General features: G+C 43.6%; 4 protein-coding genes across 8 annotated transcripts in view; 1 reads left to right on the top strand and 3 right to left on the bottom strand.

Moving 5' to 3' along the window:
• LOC123509873 (chondroitin sulfate N-acetylgalactosaminyltransferase 2-like) overlaps positions 1-45 on the bottom strand; it is a 168,881-nt gene extending 168,836 nt beyond the window's left edge. The window contains exon 1 of the mRNA XM_045264460.1: positions 1-45. This exon is cut by the window's left edge and continues 136 nt beyond it. The gene's annotated coding sequence lies outside the window, so the exon portion shown is untranslated.
• Positions 1-1,464, bottom strand: part of LOC123509462 (apoptotic chromatin condensation inducer in the nucleus-like) — a gene marked incomplete at its 3' end in the record, with an annotated part of 41,510 nt that extends 40,046 nt beyond the window's left edge. The window contains exons 1-3 of the mRNA XM_045263751.1: positions 1,365-1,464; positions 151-301; positions 1-107 (exon numbers count right to left, since the gene is read on the bottom strand). The exon at positions 1-107 is cut by the window's left edge and continues 136 nt beyond it. Of these exons, the coding sequence (XP_045119686.1) occupies positions 1-107; positions 151-301; positions 1,365-1,464 (358 nt within the window). The remainder of the gene's footprint in view (positions 108-150; positions 302-1,364) is intronic.
• A 4,780-nt stretch (positions 1,465-6,244) lies between these two features.
• Positions 6,245-12,633, top strand: LOC123509480 (zinc finger protein 62 homolog). Of its 4 annotated transcripts, none has more exons than XM_045263773.1 (5): positions 6,245-6,392; positions 6,904-7,913; positions 8,091-8,206; positions 8,365-8,565; positions 9,369-12,633. In XM_045263773.1, the coding sequence occupies exons 2-5, from the start codon at positions 6,935-6,937 to the stop codon at positions 10,620-10,622; spliced, it is 2,550 nt and encodes an 849-aa protein (XP_045119708.1). In that variant the 5' UTR covers positions 6,245-6,392; positions 6,904-6,934; the 3' UTR covers positions 10,623-12,633. The 4 variants fall into 4 exon arrangements, with proteins under 4 accessions (XP_045119708.1, XP_045119707.1, XP_045119705.1 ...); XM_045263772.1 differs by having other exon boundaries at positions 8,359-8,565; XM_045263770.1 differs by having other exon boundaries at positions 8,350-8,565.
• A 645-nt stretch (positions 12,634-13,278) lies between these two features.
• The window catches only part of LOC123509481, a 5,209-nt gene continuing 987 nt past the window's right edge, over positions 13,279-17,500 (bottom strand). The window contains exons 1-2 of one of the 2 annotated variants that reach the window (XM_045263775.1): positions 17,402-17,500; positions 13,279-15,553 (exon numbers count right to left, since the gene is read on the bottom strand). The exon at positions 17,402-17,500 is cut by the window's right edge and continues 125 nt beyond it. In XM_045263775.1, the coding sequence (XP_045119710.1) occupies positions 14,286-15,524 (1,239 nt within the window). In that variant the 5' untranslated portion in view covers positions 15,525-15,553; positions 17,402-17,500 and the 3' untranslated portion in view covers positions 13,279-14,285. The remainder of the gene's footprint in view (positions 15,554-17,401) is intronic. The other variant, XM_045263774.1, reaches the window with a different exon arrangement.

Raw genomic sequence — 17,500 nt, 5'->3', positions numbered from 1 at the left:
GCAACCTCTCCCGATCACGGCTCAGCGGTAACTGGCGGCTGCTAGGTCGCCTGACACTCTGGTCCAGCAGTGCCAGACCGCTAGTGGTGCCACGCCGCCCACGCAGCCTGGAAAGTGGAGGAACACCGTGACTAGGGGCGGGGGACTCACGCTATAGGCCCCGTTGTCATTCCTTCTCTCAGCCGCCGACACCGCCACCGCCTTGCTCCCGTGTGAAGTGGGGAGGTCCTTTGCATCAGGGAGCGGGCGGCTGGTGGGGCGGGGGGGAGGGAGGAAGGCACGTGAAGATCAGCGAACCCAGCTAATTTTAGAGCGGGTAAAATTATGTTGAATTAGAGTGGGTAATGTTACGTGAGGTAAGGTTAGGTTACGCCAGCTCACTTAAACCTTTAGCAAACGTGCAACATGAACTGAATCAGATCGTCACGTGATTTACTTGCCTTGTTATCACTGCTGCTGACTGCTCCTCGTGGCTGGCACGTTACACACACACACACACACACACACACACACACACACACACACACACGAGACAATTGATGGAGACTGAAAAAAAAATCTAGAAAAAAACATAAAAAAAAAACATCTATTCAAGTAGGCCTGGCTGTGTATAGGCTTTGTTATGAGGCAGGCTATTGTTGAAGCAAGGCCAGCGGGGGAAAAAAATGGTATGCCAGTCCTATGGTGAAATTGTATTGTATGGAAATATGGAAGGAAGGAGAGAGGGACACAGAGAGCTTTTATACTGGGGCTGCCCAATCCATCTCTCCACTGTATTTCCTCTCTACTGTATACTGTCCCATCTCTTTCTTCACTGCACTCTGTCTCTCCACTACGTATCTGGCCACTGTATTCCATTTTTCCAGCGTGTATTGTGGTGATAATTGTCTCGTAATTAGGTGGCTGTTGCGGCGCCTTATTCTAGTCACTCACACTGTCGTAATCAAAGTGAAAGGGTTAACGAGTTCTGACGGAGGCTACAGGTGTTTTGAGGTGTGTTTTCATGATACCAGTGAAGGCTTGACAAATATACTGCACTGTTGGTATATATGAAAAAAAAGAAAGAAAGAAAACATGACAAGAGCACGACTAATCATCTCCGTGGCCTTTGAAAATAGTGCTGATAAGAGAGAGAGAGAGAGAGAGAGAGAGAGAGAGAGAGAGAGAGAGAGAGAGAGAGAGAGAGAGAGAGAGAGAGAGAGAGAGAGAGAGAGAGAGAGAGAGAGAGAGAGAGAGAGAGAGAGAGAGAGAGAGCAGAGGGAAGGGGTTGCATTAGCTTCCTGTAGGCTGTGCAGTTGGGGAGGGGGGCTATGTTGAATGGTGAGGGGGTGAGGGGGGAGGAGTTGGCATTGGTCAGTGCGTACAGCCGGCGGATGCAGCCATGATGAACATCCCTCTCAGGACAGCACAGATTGAGCCCACCGCCGCTGCAACACGCCGCCCTGCCGCAGTCACCGCCGCCATAATGGTTTGCGCGTGCAGTGTTCCGACATGCTTTATTCTCTCCACCACCGTACTGTTTCCTGAGCCCACGGGGATGACTGGTCGTGTTGTCACCTTCCTCTTCCTACTGGCGGTGAGGAATTTGTGTTGTCACCTTCCTCTTCCTATTGACGGTGAGGAATTCTTTGAGTTGTCACCTTCTTCTTCCTACTGGCGGTGAGGAATTTGTATTGTCACCTTCCCTTTCCTACTGACGGTGCGGAGTTCCTTGTGTTGTCACCTTCCTCTTCCTACTGACGGTGAGGAATTCTTTGAGTTGTCACCTTCTCCTTCCTACTGACGGTGCGAAATCCCTTATCAATCTTAAGCATAATGAAAACACTCGCAAATCGTGGATAAATGATAAGGATAAACTCATTTTTGGCTCGGTTATCTCTTAACTTGTAGAGACATCTGGCGGCTGAGCTTCATAAAAACCCCATTACCTCGTGACAAATTTCCTGACCTAGCCCAGACTTGCCTAACACGCAACTAGACACTCCTATGTACAAATGAATAAATAAACATGCATGTGTTTATGAACGCACTGCACGCCAAGGTTACCAGGAAGGCAGGAGCAAATAAGACTAACATTCAGAAACACTGTTCTCTCGCTACGACCGTTTTTCAATCCCTTCAGTACTAGGACGAATTTTTAACAATGAGTTTTGAGTATGATTAGACGATTTTATTGACATTAGAAAGGGTCCATGGAGGTCAGAAGATTAATGGCCAGAGTTTTCACTATCTTAATCCCCACACAAGTTTCTGAAGCTGAATAAAATCGCCAAATAGTGAGTATAGAATGAATATAATGAATATGAAAACGCGTCATGGTAGTGAAGGGGTTAAAGGCAGCAGGGATGACTGGCTCACTTCTCAAGAGTGTTTTTCCTATTAATAATGAAGAAATCTTGTTAATCTGTCACTAAAACCATAAGAACATACTTGAAAACCCATGTCACTTCAGCTTGAGGAGGCCTTTGAAAGTATTCCGGCAGAAATGTTCCATAATACAGTGACTCTACTATTCATAATGTACAAATACTATTAACTCTGTCACTAAAACCGTATAAAAAAGCACATTGAAAACCCGCGTCACTTCAACTACAGCCTCTTGTCGATATTCGTGCAGAAGTGTTTCAGAATACAACCATAAATCAGTTTCCTCTATGGGTAAAAAAAAAAAAAAGTCAGTAACGTTAGCTTTTGCGAGGCATCAGGCAGGATCACGTGTATAGTCAGTGATTTCCGAGCCCTGCGGTAATCTCGCTGGAGGGCTTCTCAACCCTCGCCCCTCGCAGCAAGGGGAAGGAAGCGCTCGAGGAAGCCTCACTATTGATGCACCATGCAGGCCAGCGGGGAACTGTGCAGCGCCGGCCATGGGAAATAGAGTGAGAGGAAGTTCAAACCCTCTCCATTACTTCCCCGCTGTCGGCGAGAGTTAGAGTATTCTCAGACGTTTCTGCCCCTCATCTCCACCGCCACCGCTTCCAACAGGAGGTTATTGGCGATTTGAGGGGTGTCTTCAAGGTTACAGGTTCTGAGGGGTGTTCAAGGTTACGGGTTCTAGGGGGTGTTTTTATGGTTACAGATTATGAGGGGTGTTTCTACGGTTACGAGTTATGAGATTTTTTTTTCATGGTTATAGGTTCTGACGGGTGTTTTTAAGGTTACGGGTTCTGATGGGTTTCTTCAAGAGGTGTTTTTATGGTTACGTATTATGAAGGATGTATTCAAGGTTACTGATTCTGAGGGATGTTTTTTTTTTTATGGTTACGAGTTATAAGGAGTGTCCAAGGTTATAGGTTCTGAGGGTGTATTCAAGGTTATAGGTTCTGGGGGGGGGGGTTAGGGTTACAGGTTCTGAGGGCTGTGTTCACGGTTACGGGTTCTGAGAAACGTTACAAGGGTACAAGTTATTAGGCTGGGAGTTGGAGAGGAAGATTTAACGTTACAGTGATACTTTAATGAAGATGCATGTTGTATAATCGTAACTACAAAAGGCGGTTGGACAAAGATGTAGTCACCTGTCTTATCCTGATGGTGGTAGATGGTGGTATTACAGAAGGCGGTGTGGCTAGAGTAACTACCTGAATCTGTCGAGGTGTGACTAAAGAGGACAGCTCTATAAAGAAGTATCAGTATATTTGTACTGATGACACTTAGGCTTGACTTGCAAATAATTCAAGTAATGGTATAAATGAAAAAATAATAAAAAAAAAGTACCTGGACACGTTTTCATATTTATTTTGCTTACTATTTGGTCATTTTAAACAGCTTCAGAAACTTATGTAAGGATTAGTAGTGAAGACTGGCCATTAATCTTCTGACCTCCATAGACTATTACTAATGTAAGTACAATCATCTAATCATCCCCAAAACATGAGCTAAAAAATGCATCCCAGTACTGAAGGGGTTAAGAAAAGTATGAGTCAACACCTGCATTTCATCCTGTCTGGGCTCGTATTCTCAAACTTTTCTGCGTTTCACCTCCACTATTTCAAAATCCTTTATCTAAATTTACACGAGATTCTAGAGGCAGAGTGACAAGATTTCTACATCATTAACTGGAGAAACACTCTTGAAAACCCCTCCTGATCATCTCTGTGGCCTTGGAAAATAGCCGTGGTGAGAGAATAAAGTGTTTGAATACGGACCCAAGAGTCACCACAAGACAACCACACACAGCGGCAGCTAGCGGTACTGTCGTCGAGATACACTATACGTGCTTGATTCCCCGGCGCTTGGTACTCGCTCAGGTGGGTGAAGGACGCCTCCTCCACTCCTGCCTGTCGTTGCTTCATTGGATATTTCCTTCCTCGTCTCAATCACCCGACAAGTGACGAGGCCAGGCAGGGAAACAAGCTCCCCGCACTCCAGCAGCCGCGCGGGACTTACCTCATTGAACCCCTCCCGTTGAAGCTGATGAACGAGATAGTAACCCGCGAAGTGCATCCACACATCACTCACCCATCATCACTCATCACTCACTCTCAGCACAGCAGACTCATCGACGCCTGTCACTGAGTAGGGGATGTCTAAACATTTTATATCTGTACGCACAAGAGAAGAAGGAAATGGTGTACGAAATGTGGGAAAAGAGAGAAAGTCAGCGAAAGAACTTATTGGAAGGAACAGAGTAAGAAGATAGAAATAATATCAGGGAAGCGCTGATATAAAGGTAAAACTTCCTAAACTACACCTGACCTGACCTCTGACACATAAACACCTAAATAAATCACTGAAATAAGTTATTTATTAAGAACAAACATGATGAATAAGTGAATAAAAAAATTACTACCACCACCACCAATAACATCAACAACAACAACAACAACAACAACAACAACAACAATAATAATAATATACAAACATTAATAACAAAATAAATAAAATAAAAATCAGATGAAACACGTAAGTACAAGGACAAGTACAGCGGTAAGAGTTGCGTCACGTGTTGCCCAAACGAAAAAGGACGTTATTCTGAGGAGAAAATCCCCCTATGGACTTATACTGCTTTGGTATTCATTAAGGAGCGCGCTGGAATGAGAGGCAGAATTAAGCGCGAGTGGATGATGGGAAGGAAGGAAGGCGAGGAGGGAGGGAGGGAGGAAGGAGGAAGGATGGGAGAGAGAAGAGGGAGGAGAGGGAAGGAAGGAGGGCAGGGAGGATCAAGCATTAGCGAGGGAAGTAAATAGAGACGATGTAATTTTGCATTATCACTTTGGGCACAGAAACATTCCTTGCTTTGCCAAATATAACCTTCTTTCTCCTTAGTCTATTTCAATTTCCCCTACCAACTAAACCAAAACAAACGTAGTCCAACCTAACCTAGCCTAACCTAACGTGAACTTGATCTAAGCTTCTAACTTTCTGGCGCGATGTATTGACCTTCCAAAGCATCAATGAGTCAATAATAGCCACGCCCTCGAAAAAAAAAAAAAACACTTCATAAACGTAAAGTATTGTAGTATCAGTGAGTGTACTACCATTACATGTAGTGGTGTCTTCAGTTAAAATCTACCCCCACATCAATATATTATGAGTAAATGATGAGAAAGGATGAGTAAATGAATAAATTATGGACAAAAATATGTAAAAATGTTTAGAAATTTTAAACATAAGATGAATGAGAGAAGCTGCAAGAGGTTGTCACTTGTCAGGCCTACATGTGGAAGTCCCTGTATGAGTAAAACTACTTAATTCCATATATCATCCTTAAATTTATCTAATATTTTACCAACAAGGATCTAAACATGAACTTCTTACCTCAAACTGTGGATCCGAAGGAGATGCTGTCTTGTATACATTTTCTGACTCTTCTGCACATATCTATCTTCTCCCTCTCTTGTCTCTTCACTTTTTTCTTGCAATTATTTCCTGCCTCTTCTGCACACGTGTTTAATCTTCCTCACCTTCTTACCTCTCCTGTTTCTATCACTTTTTCTTGATTTTTTTGTTCGGTTCTGATCTATAGGCTTCACTCGTGCTATAGCTATGATTAAGTTATTTTCCACTCACTGTCAGCCTTCAAATTGCACTTAAGAATAAGAAAAAAAAAAAAAAAAAAAAAAAGAGGTACCCAAAGCACGTATGATCCCACTTGTACACGGCGGCTTCTCACACACACACACCCTCGTTCTCTCTCTCTCAAACAAAACAAAAAAAAAAAAACTTTCCAGGAGCGACTATTTTCCTCAGAATAAATAAAAAAAACTCTCCCTTAATTTAGAATACACCAACCAGGAGAAGGAATAGCAAAGGAAAAAGGATCATTTAACGCATTTATCACTCCTAATTGTACCGTAGGAAAGTAAAACGCCAGAACAGCTGATTGGAGGCCAAGCATTGACGGGGGGAGGTCAGGAAGCCATGTCCCCAGATGCTCCCCGTAAATGTCCCTTATGGTGAGTGTATGGTGAGGCCTGGTGATGCTTAAGAGTCCCTTGTGGTGAGTGTAGTGTGTGGTGAAGCCCAGAGCAGGTAATTGTCGCTACGGTAGTGGCTGTGTGTTGGTTAGTGTTCATCTAGTGGGTGTCTGCTTCCTGTTTGACGTTAGTGGTGGTGTTAGTGTCAGTTTAGCTTGTAGGTGATTATTTGCTCCTTGTGGTGTGTGTATGTGATGCAGGGTAAATAGGGATGCTGAAATGTGTGTGTTGGTTACTCTCTCTCTCTCTCTCTCTCTCTCTCTCTCTCTCTCTCTCTCTCTCTCTCTCTCTCTCTCTCTCTCTCTCTACATAAACAAGAGAGTTTCCTTCATGTTGGGATATACAGCAACATAAAGAGTTAGGTTACTAACACATCAGCTAACAAGTACCAGTATTGCTAAAACATGGAGGAGAAAAAATATTAGATGTCTTATTCTTCTGTGGTGTAGGTTAAGAAAGGAAACATTGACATGAGATGATTTGTTTGCAGAAGTTGTGTGTGTGTGTGAAGGGCAGCCACCATGGTAGCTGGCACAGACGGGGCAGGCAGTGGGCTGTGTGTGGTGTGTGCCAAGGTGGTGAGCAGCTCCCTGGTCAGCGTGCATGCCAGCCTTGTCACACAGAATGGCAGCATCCACCGCCAGATGGGGCAGGTGGTGGGGATGGACCAGCTGGAAGAGGCATGTCAAGCTACAGAGTTTGTTTGTTCCATCTGCCTCAGACTCCTGCTCAGTATTGTAAACCTTGAGTCAAAGGTGGTTATGCTAAAGAATGAGTTTCAGGCCACATTCCTGCAGGGAGCTGAGTTGAGGAGGAAAGCTGTCATAGGTGGAAAAGTTCATCTTGGCCATAGTTCATTAATTGACAAAAAACAATACGATGGAAACCCGCCACCTGCCTCACAGGGGACACAGGATAACTTGTGGAACAGAACTCACTTGGACCACTGTGAGAAGCCTGAGAGAGCTGAGAGATTTTTTTGCCACATTCCACTAGACTCAGAGTGCAATGCAGAAACTCCCTCTACCAGTGAGCCACCAGCAGATGACAGAGCACAGGATGCCAAGTCTTCCGTCAAAGATGAAACGGCTCCATCAGAGAGTTCTGCAGTCAGCAGCAGACAATCTTCTGGGGAGCTGGAGACACAGCTTGCCCTAGACACAAGTGCTGCTGAACTAAGTGACCTCCTGCCTTCCCACTGCTATCTGGGAGATATTGCAACTTCAAGTGGCTCACAAGGCAGAGAGGAACCATTGAGGGAGGTAGACAAGAGACCCAACGGTAATCCCTCCATGCAGCACTACCCACTCAGCCCTTCCAGCAGTGTGAGCACCTTGGATGCTGCAAAGCCTGTGCAATGTGGCAGTGAGGGGAACAAGACTTATGTCACAAGCAACCTAGTGAAACAGGACAGTGAATGTCTGCCAGATTCTGAGGGCAGCAGTGAACAGACATTGCAGCGTAGACTCAGGAAGTCGAGAAAGGAAGGCCAGGAAACATGTAAGACCTGAGTCATATATTTTTAATGTTTTCATGAATATTTATACCAGCACTGCATTGAAGTTTCTGTTGTAGTGCCAACACTGTTCATGTCAATATCTCACCTCTTCCAGGTAGGAATAGTTTAGTTTTTTTAATAGCAACTTTTACTCTTTCACTAAAAAATGTGGTGTACAGGGCAGCCGGGAGCCAGCATACCCAAGAGGGCAAGGGCATTAAAAACTACCTTTGAGACGAAGGAACCAGAAGCAGATACAGAAGGGTGGACATCCAAGGAGTCTGGGGCAGCACAGGTGAGGGGAGAAGGGTAAGAGAGAGAGAGAGAGAGAGAGAGAGAGAGAGAGGGAAGCCAACACTGGGAAGCATATATATAAATGAACCCTCTAAGAATGAACAAAATTAAATAAACTTGTGTATGCCTGTGTAATGTTTCCAGCTTGGAAAGTTTCAGAAGAGGTGTGAGCTGTGTGGAGACCAATTCAGCAATGCCAAGCAGTTAGGACGGCACCGCAGAGAGGCACACTCAGCTGTTTACTGCCATGTGTGTGAGTGGTGCCCCAACATCTGCTACAGAGAGAAGTCCAAGCTCACCCAACACTTGCGGCGGCTACACAACATCACCGCTCACAAGTGTCCCGGCTGTATGCACCAGGTGAGCCTTGAGATGCTGTCTGTGTTTTGCCTCGACCAGTCAAACCACTCTGGTGTTCATGTGTGTGAGCTTCCAAGAGAGGAGACAAAAAGGTGAGGATATGTTTTCTTTGAGAAGGAAAACTGAACTCCTTTTTGTAGGCTGAGGTAAAATGTGTAGTGACAGGACAGTCAAAATCAACCAAAAGCCACCCAGGCCTTGATGACAGTCTCCATTTAACTGTTAACATGTTGCCGTCGCATTTACTTCAGCGCCCTGTTAAGGATTCAGTATTTGGCAGCAGCCTCTCATGGCCAGCTGTTTATCCCAGCTTTACTTCCATCTTTCCAAAGGGGAACATAGCAGTTTATATTAAAATTTATCCAAAAATTTGTGAATTACTAAAGTCCGTTCATCCAAAGAATCAGGCCGAAACTGCTAGTTCGGTTGGCAGCCCTGCCCACCCCCACCGCCACTGAACCTTCCCAACACTTAAATTTTCTTCAAGTATATACATTTATTTTTCTTCAAGCTATGAACTTGTATATCTATTGAGTTAAGTGAAGAAAAATAAATGTACTTGAAGAAAATTTAAGTGTCGGGAAGGTTTAGTGTGGCGGTGACAGGCTGCCAACCAAACTAGCAGTTTCGGCCTGGATTCTTTGGATGAACGGACTTTACTAATGATATCCTTTTATCTTCCTGACAGTATTTCTGCTAAACTAGAAAAATTACTAAGTATGATTTCCTAGTCTGTATGTGTGTACCTTTGGTGATGTGTGATGCAGGTGAAAAGTAACAAGTCACCCATCATGAATTTACAGGCAGTGAGCCAGAACGCCCTGGACCAGCACATCATCACACAACACCCAGAGTCTCGCTTCTTTGAGTGCCACATCTGCCACAAGGCTTTCAGGACCCACCGCTACCTCCACTTTGTGCACATCAAGAGGTGCCACTTGGGGCTTCCAATCAAGTATTCCTGTGAAAAGTGCAACAAAGGATTTGTTGATAAATCTTCTCTTGAGAACCATAAAATCACTCATGCAGGAGCCAGAAATTTCACCTGTGAGTTCTGTGGGGCAAGGTTCCTGACTCCCTATGCCCTCAAAGTCCACATCAACACACACACCAGAGAGAAAAAGTATGAGTGTGAGGACTGTGGGTTGGCCTTCCTGCGCATGTGTAACTTGTGTGCCCATAAGAAGCGCTTCCACAGCACCAATGACGTCAAGTTGGTATGTGAGATTTGTGGTAAGTCCATGGCAACCCGGAAGGACCTGAGAAGACACCAGGTGGCGCAGCACTCCAAAGAGAAGCCCTTCAGATGCCCCCAGTGTCCCCGCTGCTATGCTGCCAAGGAGAGCCTCAAGAACCACCTCAGAACACACACTGGTGAAAAGCCGTATGTGTGTGCCTGTGGCAAGGCCTTCTACAAGAGCAACGTGCTGCGGCGCCACCAACGCTGTGTCCATGAAGGAGAGGATCTGCAGCAGGAAGCAGTAGCAGCCGAAATGGACTCTGTTCAGGTTGGGGGTAATGGGGAGCTGGAACGGGAGGAGCACATGGTGGTGATCACCCTGAAGGAGTGCAATCCCCCAGCAGTGTACACAGTGCAGAGCAGCACTGCACACCTCCAGGAGATTATGGTGTCCAGTGAAGGACAAACTCAAGGCCCTGCTGATGCCTCCCTACTTGCTGAGGGAGCAGAGGGTTTGCCATTGCTGCACTCCTCCCTTGGGGCACTGGGCCGGGGCCGCCTTGCTCTCTCCACCCCAGTATTGCTCACTTCCCTCACTGACGGCTCCATTACTGTCCCAGATGCCACCTTTGCCACACAGGTCACCACTGTGGATGCCAGCCTGCCATCACACCCGCCCGCCACCTTCCAACCCACCTCAGACTCCCCTGCTCCCACCAATCCCATTGTTTCCACCAAGAGTCCCCAGGTCACCCAGGACCCACTGGCTGATCTGGGCCCAGCCTCCTGCAGTGATCTGCTGCATCTGCCCAGCCTGCATGCTGCTGCTGCCACTCCAGTGTCTCTAGTGGCACCCTGGCCCTCTTCAGCTCTCTGAGCTCCCCTCCCCCCGGCTGGCTGGTGCCTCACACCACCACAAGTGTTGCATCACTTGGCCTTCTAATTGGAAAAACAGTTCTTATGGAAATTTTATTTTTTTGAATCGTTATTTTATTATTTCAAATTATATGGTACTTAAAAAGTTTAAGACATTCAGGCATGATGACTATATTTGTGAATTAAACTACATAATACATTATCACAATTATATTTATGAATTGAATGACACAACCACAACCATAACCACATTTATATCTATAAATTAAACTCTACACAATCACAACAAGCATGCACTTCAATATACCCTCTCACACACACTCAAGACAGAATAGATCACCCTCACTAGGGACTGAGCCACATTTAGTCAGACTTTCAAGACAGATGTGATATTTTAATGAAAACTGAAATAGACTTATTATGATTGAGTACAAATTATATATAGTTTTAGTTTTCCATTATGTTAATATCTAGGACATGTTGGCCTCATGTCTTTCTGCCTTGCATAAACATTGTGTGTCTTAAACATAGAGTACCAGCATATATACATACACATGTATGTATAGTCATGTCCCAAGGTGGCTGAAAGAATCATTAGTTTTCACATGATATGGTCCATCATCTTATTTCTTCAAAAATTTATTAAAAGTGGCTGGTTACTGCTGCCCATCAAGGAGACATGTGTCTGTCTCAGCCAGAGGGATGTTGCCTTAATCCCAATTTTTTTATTTGTTTCAAACACTATTTTCTCATCAGGACTACCATTTTCAAAGGCCACAGAACTCCTTGGTCAGTTGATTTCTCATGGGTGTTTTTCTTGTTTATAGTGGAAAGTCCTTTGACTACCTCAAGAATCTCAAAAGCACCTTTGAAAACCACACTGGTTAAAAGTCAAGATAAAGATAAGACACTTAAGTCTCTGAGAATAGCCTCACTCCCAAACCCCTTATGAGCATATACTAATGAGAGCAAAGAACACTTACATTAGGTAAAGAAACTAGAAGTAATTGAAGTGCAAAGTTAATACACTCTAGAGTTATGGTTACCTAGTACAATGATGTGGTGGAATGACAGTGCAAAGTGTTTAGTGATAAGCTGTTGGGAGATCGTCTAGCCTCACCCTGACACACACCATGCTGCCATCATACACTGCCAGAGGTTCAAACCCTCAGTCCACTTTTTGGTGTTTGAACAGTTTTAAGTGTCTCATCGTGAATGAGTTAATAGTGCACCCTACACCCTACCTTCCCCAATCAGTAAAGAAAACCTTGCAGTTACTATGGTAATACATGCAATGATATTCCTTGCCAATATTAATAATGTAAGGGTCTGGTATCTACACTGCTCTGTTTGAATATCTACTATAATATTTAGGATGTGATGAAGCAGAAAATATCCAAGTTCGAATTACTGAGTTCAAGTTGTGAGCTGCTATTTTGAAGCCCTTGAGTTATAGGAAAGGGTATATGACTTTAAAAGGTAATAAGGTATCTGGAAAGGAGAGAAAACCTGAACAAAGATTCAGTGTATCAGTGTGAATGTGAATATCAGTATTTCATGTGTGTTTTCCTGTATTGTATGGGGTACTTGAGTCACAGGGATGGGACATGACTTGAGATGCTTGGTGTATGGATGTATGTATGTGCTCACTCTGACAGATCTGGCTCTAGTTATCCACTGCACATGTTGCATACTACTTAATTCTCTGATAGCCCACACCCACCAATGAAGATGTCTCTCACTTTGCAAAATTGTACACATCAAGAAGACTGTTGGAGATGCTACATGTATATAACCCAACACTTACCATTCCTGTTGAGCCGTGTGTTGCTGCCAGTGTAGCGGGAGAAGTGTTGATACAAGTGGCTTATTTATCTCAGATTGAATGTCCGTCCTCTAGTCTGCCCGTCCACCTGTCTTGGGGAGGGAGCACCGCCTGGCCGCCCCGCACCCCCAGCACCGCAACCTTTATGTCTGCACAGACTATGCAATAAAACAAGGTATATCTTACACAACTTGTGTTTTATTACCCTTAAATATACATTTGTGGAACAGCATTTTAATGCCATGATTTGTTGAATGTGAGTATTTCATGCATAAAGACAAACTTATTGTTTTTCTTATCAGTCTTCACATGTACTAATAAAATGGATCTGATGATAAAGCAGTATTTGTTGTACAAATTAACAAAGGTCTTACAGATAAGAAAGCTGTAGGATGGACTGGTTTAAGGCACTCTAACAAGTCACATAGATTTGCACAGAAAAGAAAATCAGACAAGAATTACATAAACAAATAAGAGATGTATGCACAAAGTATTAGGAAAGGGGTGGTATTCTGACTATTCTCACGTGGCGACTGCTTTCCTACCATCACTGGCTTAATGGGACAGCGTTAGTACTGCTGCTCATTATGCCACTACACTAAAACATTTCCCCTTAAGAAGTGTCCTGGAAACACTTAGGTTGCCTTGAAGAAAGGAATGCTAGGCAAGAGATCATCACCAGGGAGCAAACCCTTGACAAAACACTTAGGTGACTTCACTGACCAGGGTGACCACCAAAGCTGTCCTGCCACTGCACCATCATAAAGGTTCACACTACATGCATGCATACATACTGTGCTGCACATGCATAGGTTACAAAAAGCTTCACTGGTACAGCATTAATACTTCATTATATCTTTTTCTTTACAAATCATCATGTCTCAACAATTATAAAAATATTAACTTAAAACAATAAAATTTTGTACATATCATATATAGTATAAAACTTCTTAATAGCTACTATCATTAAGCACCACATGAATGTCAAGGCACACCCATAAAGGGAAACACAGAGTTGTCTATTGTAGCAACGTCTCAGCCGATACAATACACATGCAAGTACTGGTCATCAAACGCTACAATACACACAAATACATACACAAAAGAACAGCTATTAATGATATAAAAGTGTAAAAAATAAAATGATATCACATGTGTCAGATTAGTCAATATAAAAATTAAACTAAATTACTTGAGAAATGCCCAATGTGTGTGTGTGTGTGTGTGAAGAAGGTATGATGAAAGTAAGGAAGATGACAGCCTGACGTCAGTAAAGGTGAAGCAATCAAGGTGGCTGAGGAGTCCCGTGCACCACACCAAGGCCCAGCCACAGATACACACAGAACGGCACCAAGGGAGGCCACTCAAACGCCTAGAGTCTAGACTGTATTAAGTATATTCAGAGTGTGAGAGACGTGGAGGGTGCAAGGAGAAACAGCCAGTGAAATGCTGGAGATATGAGAGAATGAGGAAAGAATATGATGAAAGCAATGTAAAGACAGAAATTGATGAGGACGGAGGATGAAGCTTTGCAAACATGTATTAATTATACACTGACCTAGAATTTCATAAAAGATTACTTAATTCAATAAGGAAATATATATATTTTTCAGATATAAAATTCCCTAAAATAGTTTTTGCTGTCAGTTCTAAACACTACACTAAAAACTGTAAAAACTGTCTTTCATCATATCAGTACACTTTAGTATCAAATATAACAACTACAAATTCAATTATTTTTATGTTAATCCCTTTGTGGGGACATCAGGCTTGTATATAGATATAATAAAAAAGTTTAAATTAGTCTAAAATGTAACATATATAATATAAAACATTAGCCTATCCTTCTGGGTTTATGTCAAAAGACTTTCTTTTCACCCACATTGGGTTAAACGTGGAGAAGCTGGTGGCAAAAGTATCTGCCCACTCTACAAACTTGCTTCCATAGTGGCCACAGATTGTCATCAACGCCTCACAGTCTGTCTCGGCACGGTGCGCCGCATACTCCGAGTCAAAGAGCCGCTTGAAAATGTTGACTTGAGCATATGACAGCCTTGTGCCAACCTTTCTCTTACCATTGTTCTCATAGGTCAGAGTTCGGCGCACTTTTCTGGATTCCTTAGTGACTTTGGCAGGGAACCCTGAGGGGCCAGGGACACCTGGCTGGAGGGCCTCAGGAGTGGTGGGCTGGGGAGGAGGAGCAGCTAGCTTGGAGGGGGTAGGTGGGACATGAGTCTGGCCTGGGAGGCGGCTCTTCACTGGGGTGATGAGTGGTGCAGCAGACACTTCCAGGTTGTGATGATTGCCTTGGCCAGCACAGGAGACTGATTCAAGTGGTTGACCCGGGCCAAGGTTCCCCTGCCTGCCTTTCTCTTCAACACACTCTGATGACCTCTGCCTCTTGCTGGGCATGGGTTCTTCCTCCATGAAGGAATCATCCAGATCATCAATGTTGAAGGACTCAGCCAGCTTTGTGATATTTGCTATGTCTTCCCTTTCTATCAAACCATCTATGTCCTTGATTGCAGTCAGAGAGTCTATACACTGCAGGTCCGGAAATTTATCAACATAGCCGACTCGGTTGAGCTCAGCCATGAGGAGGGGAAAGTCATATCTCTTACCATTGTGGGCCACTAAAGTTACTGGCTTGGGCAGATCTAAAAAGAGTGACAGAGCTTGTGCACTTGCTTCATCAAAACTTGGCAAGCCTTCAAGATCAAAGTTGTTAAGGCCATTTATTGCTTCCACTTGTGGAGTCAACACTTTCCATGGATAGTAAAGTCTTGTGTATTTGTGTATTACACGAGGCAGTTTGGGGACAGGATTTTTCCTCTGAATATCTGTGTTACTGGTTGGAGAGTGTCCATTGGCTTGGCTGCTTGAGAACTTGCTTGAATCAGAAGGCTTTGGTGTGGCAGAATCCTTCATTGCCAGCAGGTGATCTCTAGACACAGCAAGCATGGATAACTCCACAATTCGTGGATTGCCAGCCGCCAGACCAGTGGTCTCTAAGTCAAAGAATACAAATGTCTGGATTTCCATGGGTTCCTTGGGTTTGGCTGCCTCCTCCATCTCCATGATTCATCTAGTGCGTCTTTGCCTGAAAACTGGACAAAACTATTATATAACATTTCTCCTCTCTTATGAGTGCCACTGAACAAACAGATTATCAAAGATACTTTAGATGGTCATTAGACCATAAACATTTCCTGCAGACACACACATGGATGACAAACATTGCAACTGGTCAAGGAAGATGACAATTAAGTGCAGAATTGCATGTTATTGGTATAGAAGAACAATGCTAACAAATGCAATCAACAGATATGTAGAGAAATAAGTAAATAGTTCATATGATTATAACACACACCTTACATATTATTTCATCAGAATACCTTTATTCACAAGGTGTGCCTGTGTACTGTGCTGGTCACTCTTGGCCATGCGTAGTAGATGAGGTGATGAGTGTGGGATCAGGCAGATGTCCATGCGTAGGTTCGAATCCCACCACATACCGCCTTGAAACTTTACCATTTGTCAAGTGGTTTAAAGTTACCTACATGTTACCATGATACTCAGGTTCTAGGTGGTTACACCAAAGATGCACTTGGGTGGTGATATGGGCCCTAATATGGGTACCACTATAAATAAAATTGCCTGCGCCACTAATAGGTGGAAGCTGAACAGTGCTTCCCATATATACTCTTCAAGTATGCCTACAGGCACTATAGGCCATAACATAGAAAAAAAAAATGCTAGTCACTGTTGAGCAAGCTGCAATTATCATATAAATTTTCCATGGTGTTCAAAATGCAGATATACATAAGTGTGGACTTTCGTGAGAGATTCCAGTGGTATTATCTCCTGAGAGCCTGTGTCGTGTTTATCAGTGAAGGTTGAGCTGGCTGGTATAGCATTACACACCCCACACTGGCTGCACCACACACCGTGCACGCCTCCAAGCCTGTCTTGGGATTGGCACATGGGTAAACCTACAGAGTTTCACCACCTTGCCCTTTCTGGACGAAACTATTTTTTTCTGGTAGATTTCGGCTTGCTTTTAATTAAAATATCACTTGTTTTTGGCGCAAATCAACCCATTTTTTTTTTTTTACAGCTCCGAAACATATTATGATTTGCATAAAAAAACAACTGATAAATTAATTAAAAAGAAGCCGAAATCTACCAGAAAAAATTTGTTTCGTCCAGAAAAGAACCTAACCTAACCTAACCTAACTAAACCTAACGTAACGTAACGTAACCTAACCTAACCTAACTAAACTTAATCTAATCTAATCTAATCTACTCTAACCTAACCTAACCCAACCTAACTTAACTAAACTTAATCTAACCTAACCTAACCTCAGGGGCCGTCGTGATTGGTGGAAATAATTTTTTTTTTTTTTTTTTTTCATTGGCCGCCGCTTCAGTTTCAAAGAACAGAACCAATCAGCGTAGACAATTAAGCGCATGCTCAGACAATGGTATGTCACGGAGCCCGCCGAGCCGCCGCGAGCGCATGACACCATCAGTGCAGTGCTTCCAGGGTTGATGAAATCTTACCCTAGATTTTTGTCTATTTTACCCTAGATTCGAGTGTTTTACCCTAGATTGTCGAAGTAAAAAGTGTCACTTATTCGCAGGTAACATCGTTAAATGGGAGAGATTGTAGGCACCAATCGAGAAGTTAGCAACACCCTCCTTCTCCACCTCCTCTCAAATAACCACCAATACCACCACAGTGGAACAGTGTAACATCATCACCCTCATCACCAGCATTATCATCATCAACATCACTAGCATCCTCATCACCCAGCACACTGTCACCAACCGACATGTCAACACCCACCCGACATGCCACACACATACGAAGCTCGCCTCATCAGCACACACGCCACATCCCAAACACACAGCAGCATGACCCTCGTCATAACAATATATATAAAACAAATTACCTTATAGAATGGAAATGAAGTTATTCCTTTTGATTATGGGAGGAGGCCACCTTCACGTAGATTCCAGCTGGTATACAGTATTAAAATAGCACTACAGCC

Source organism: Portunus trituberculatus, chromosome 27 (assembly GCF_017591435.1).
Source record: "Portunus trituberculatus isolate SZX2019 chromosome 27, ASM1759143v1, whole genome shotgun sequence".
In the NCBI taxonomy this organism is placed as follows: domain Eukaryota; kingdom Metazoa; phylum Arthropoda; class Malacostraca; order Decapoda; family Portunidae; genus Portunus; species Portunus trituberculatus.
Note: the sequence above shows the minus strand (reverse complement) of the source record. Positions and strands in the feature narration are given on the sequence as shown.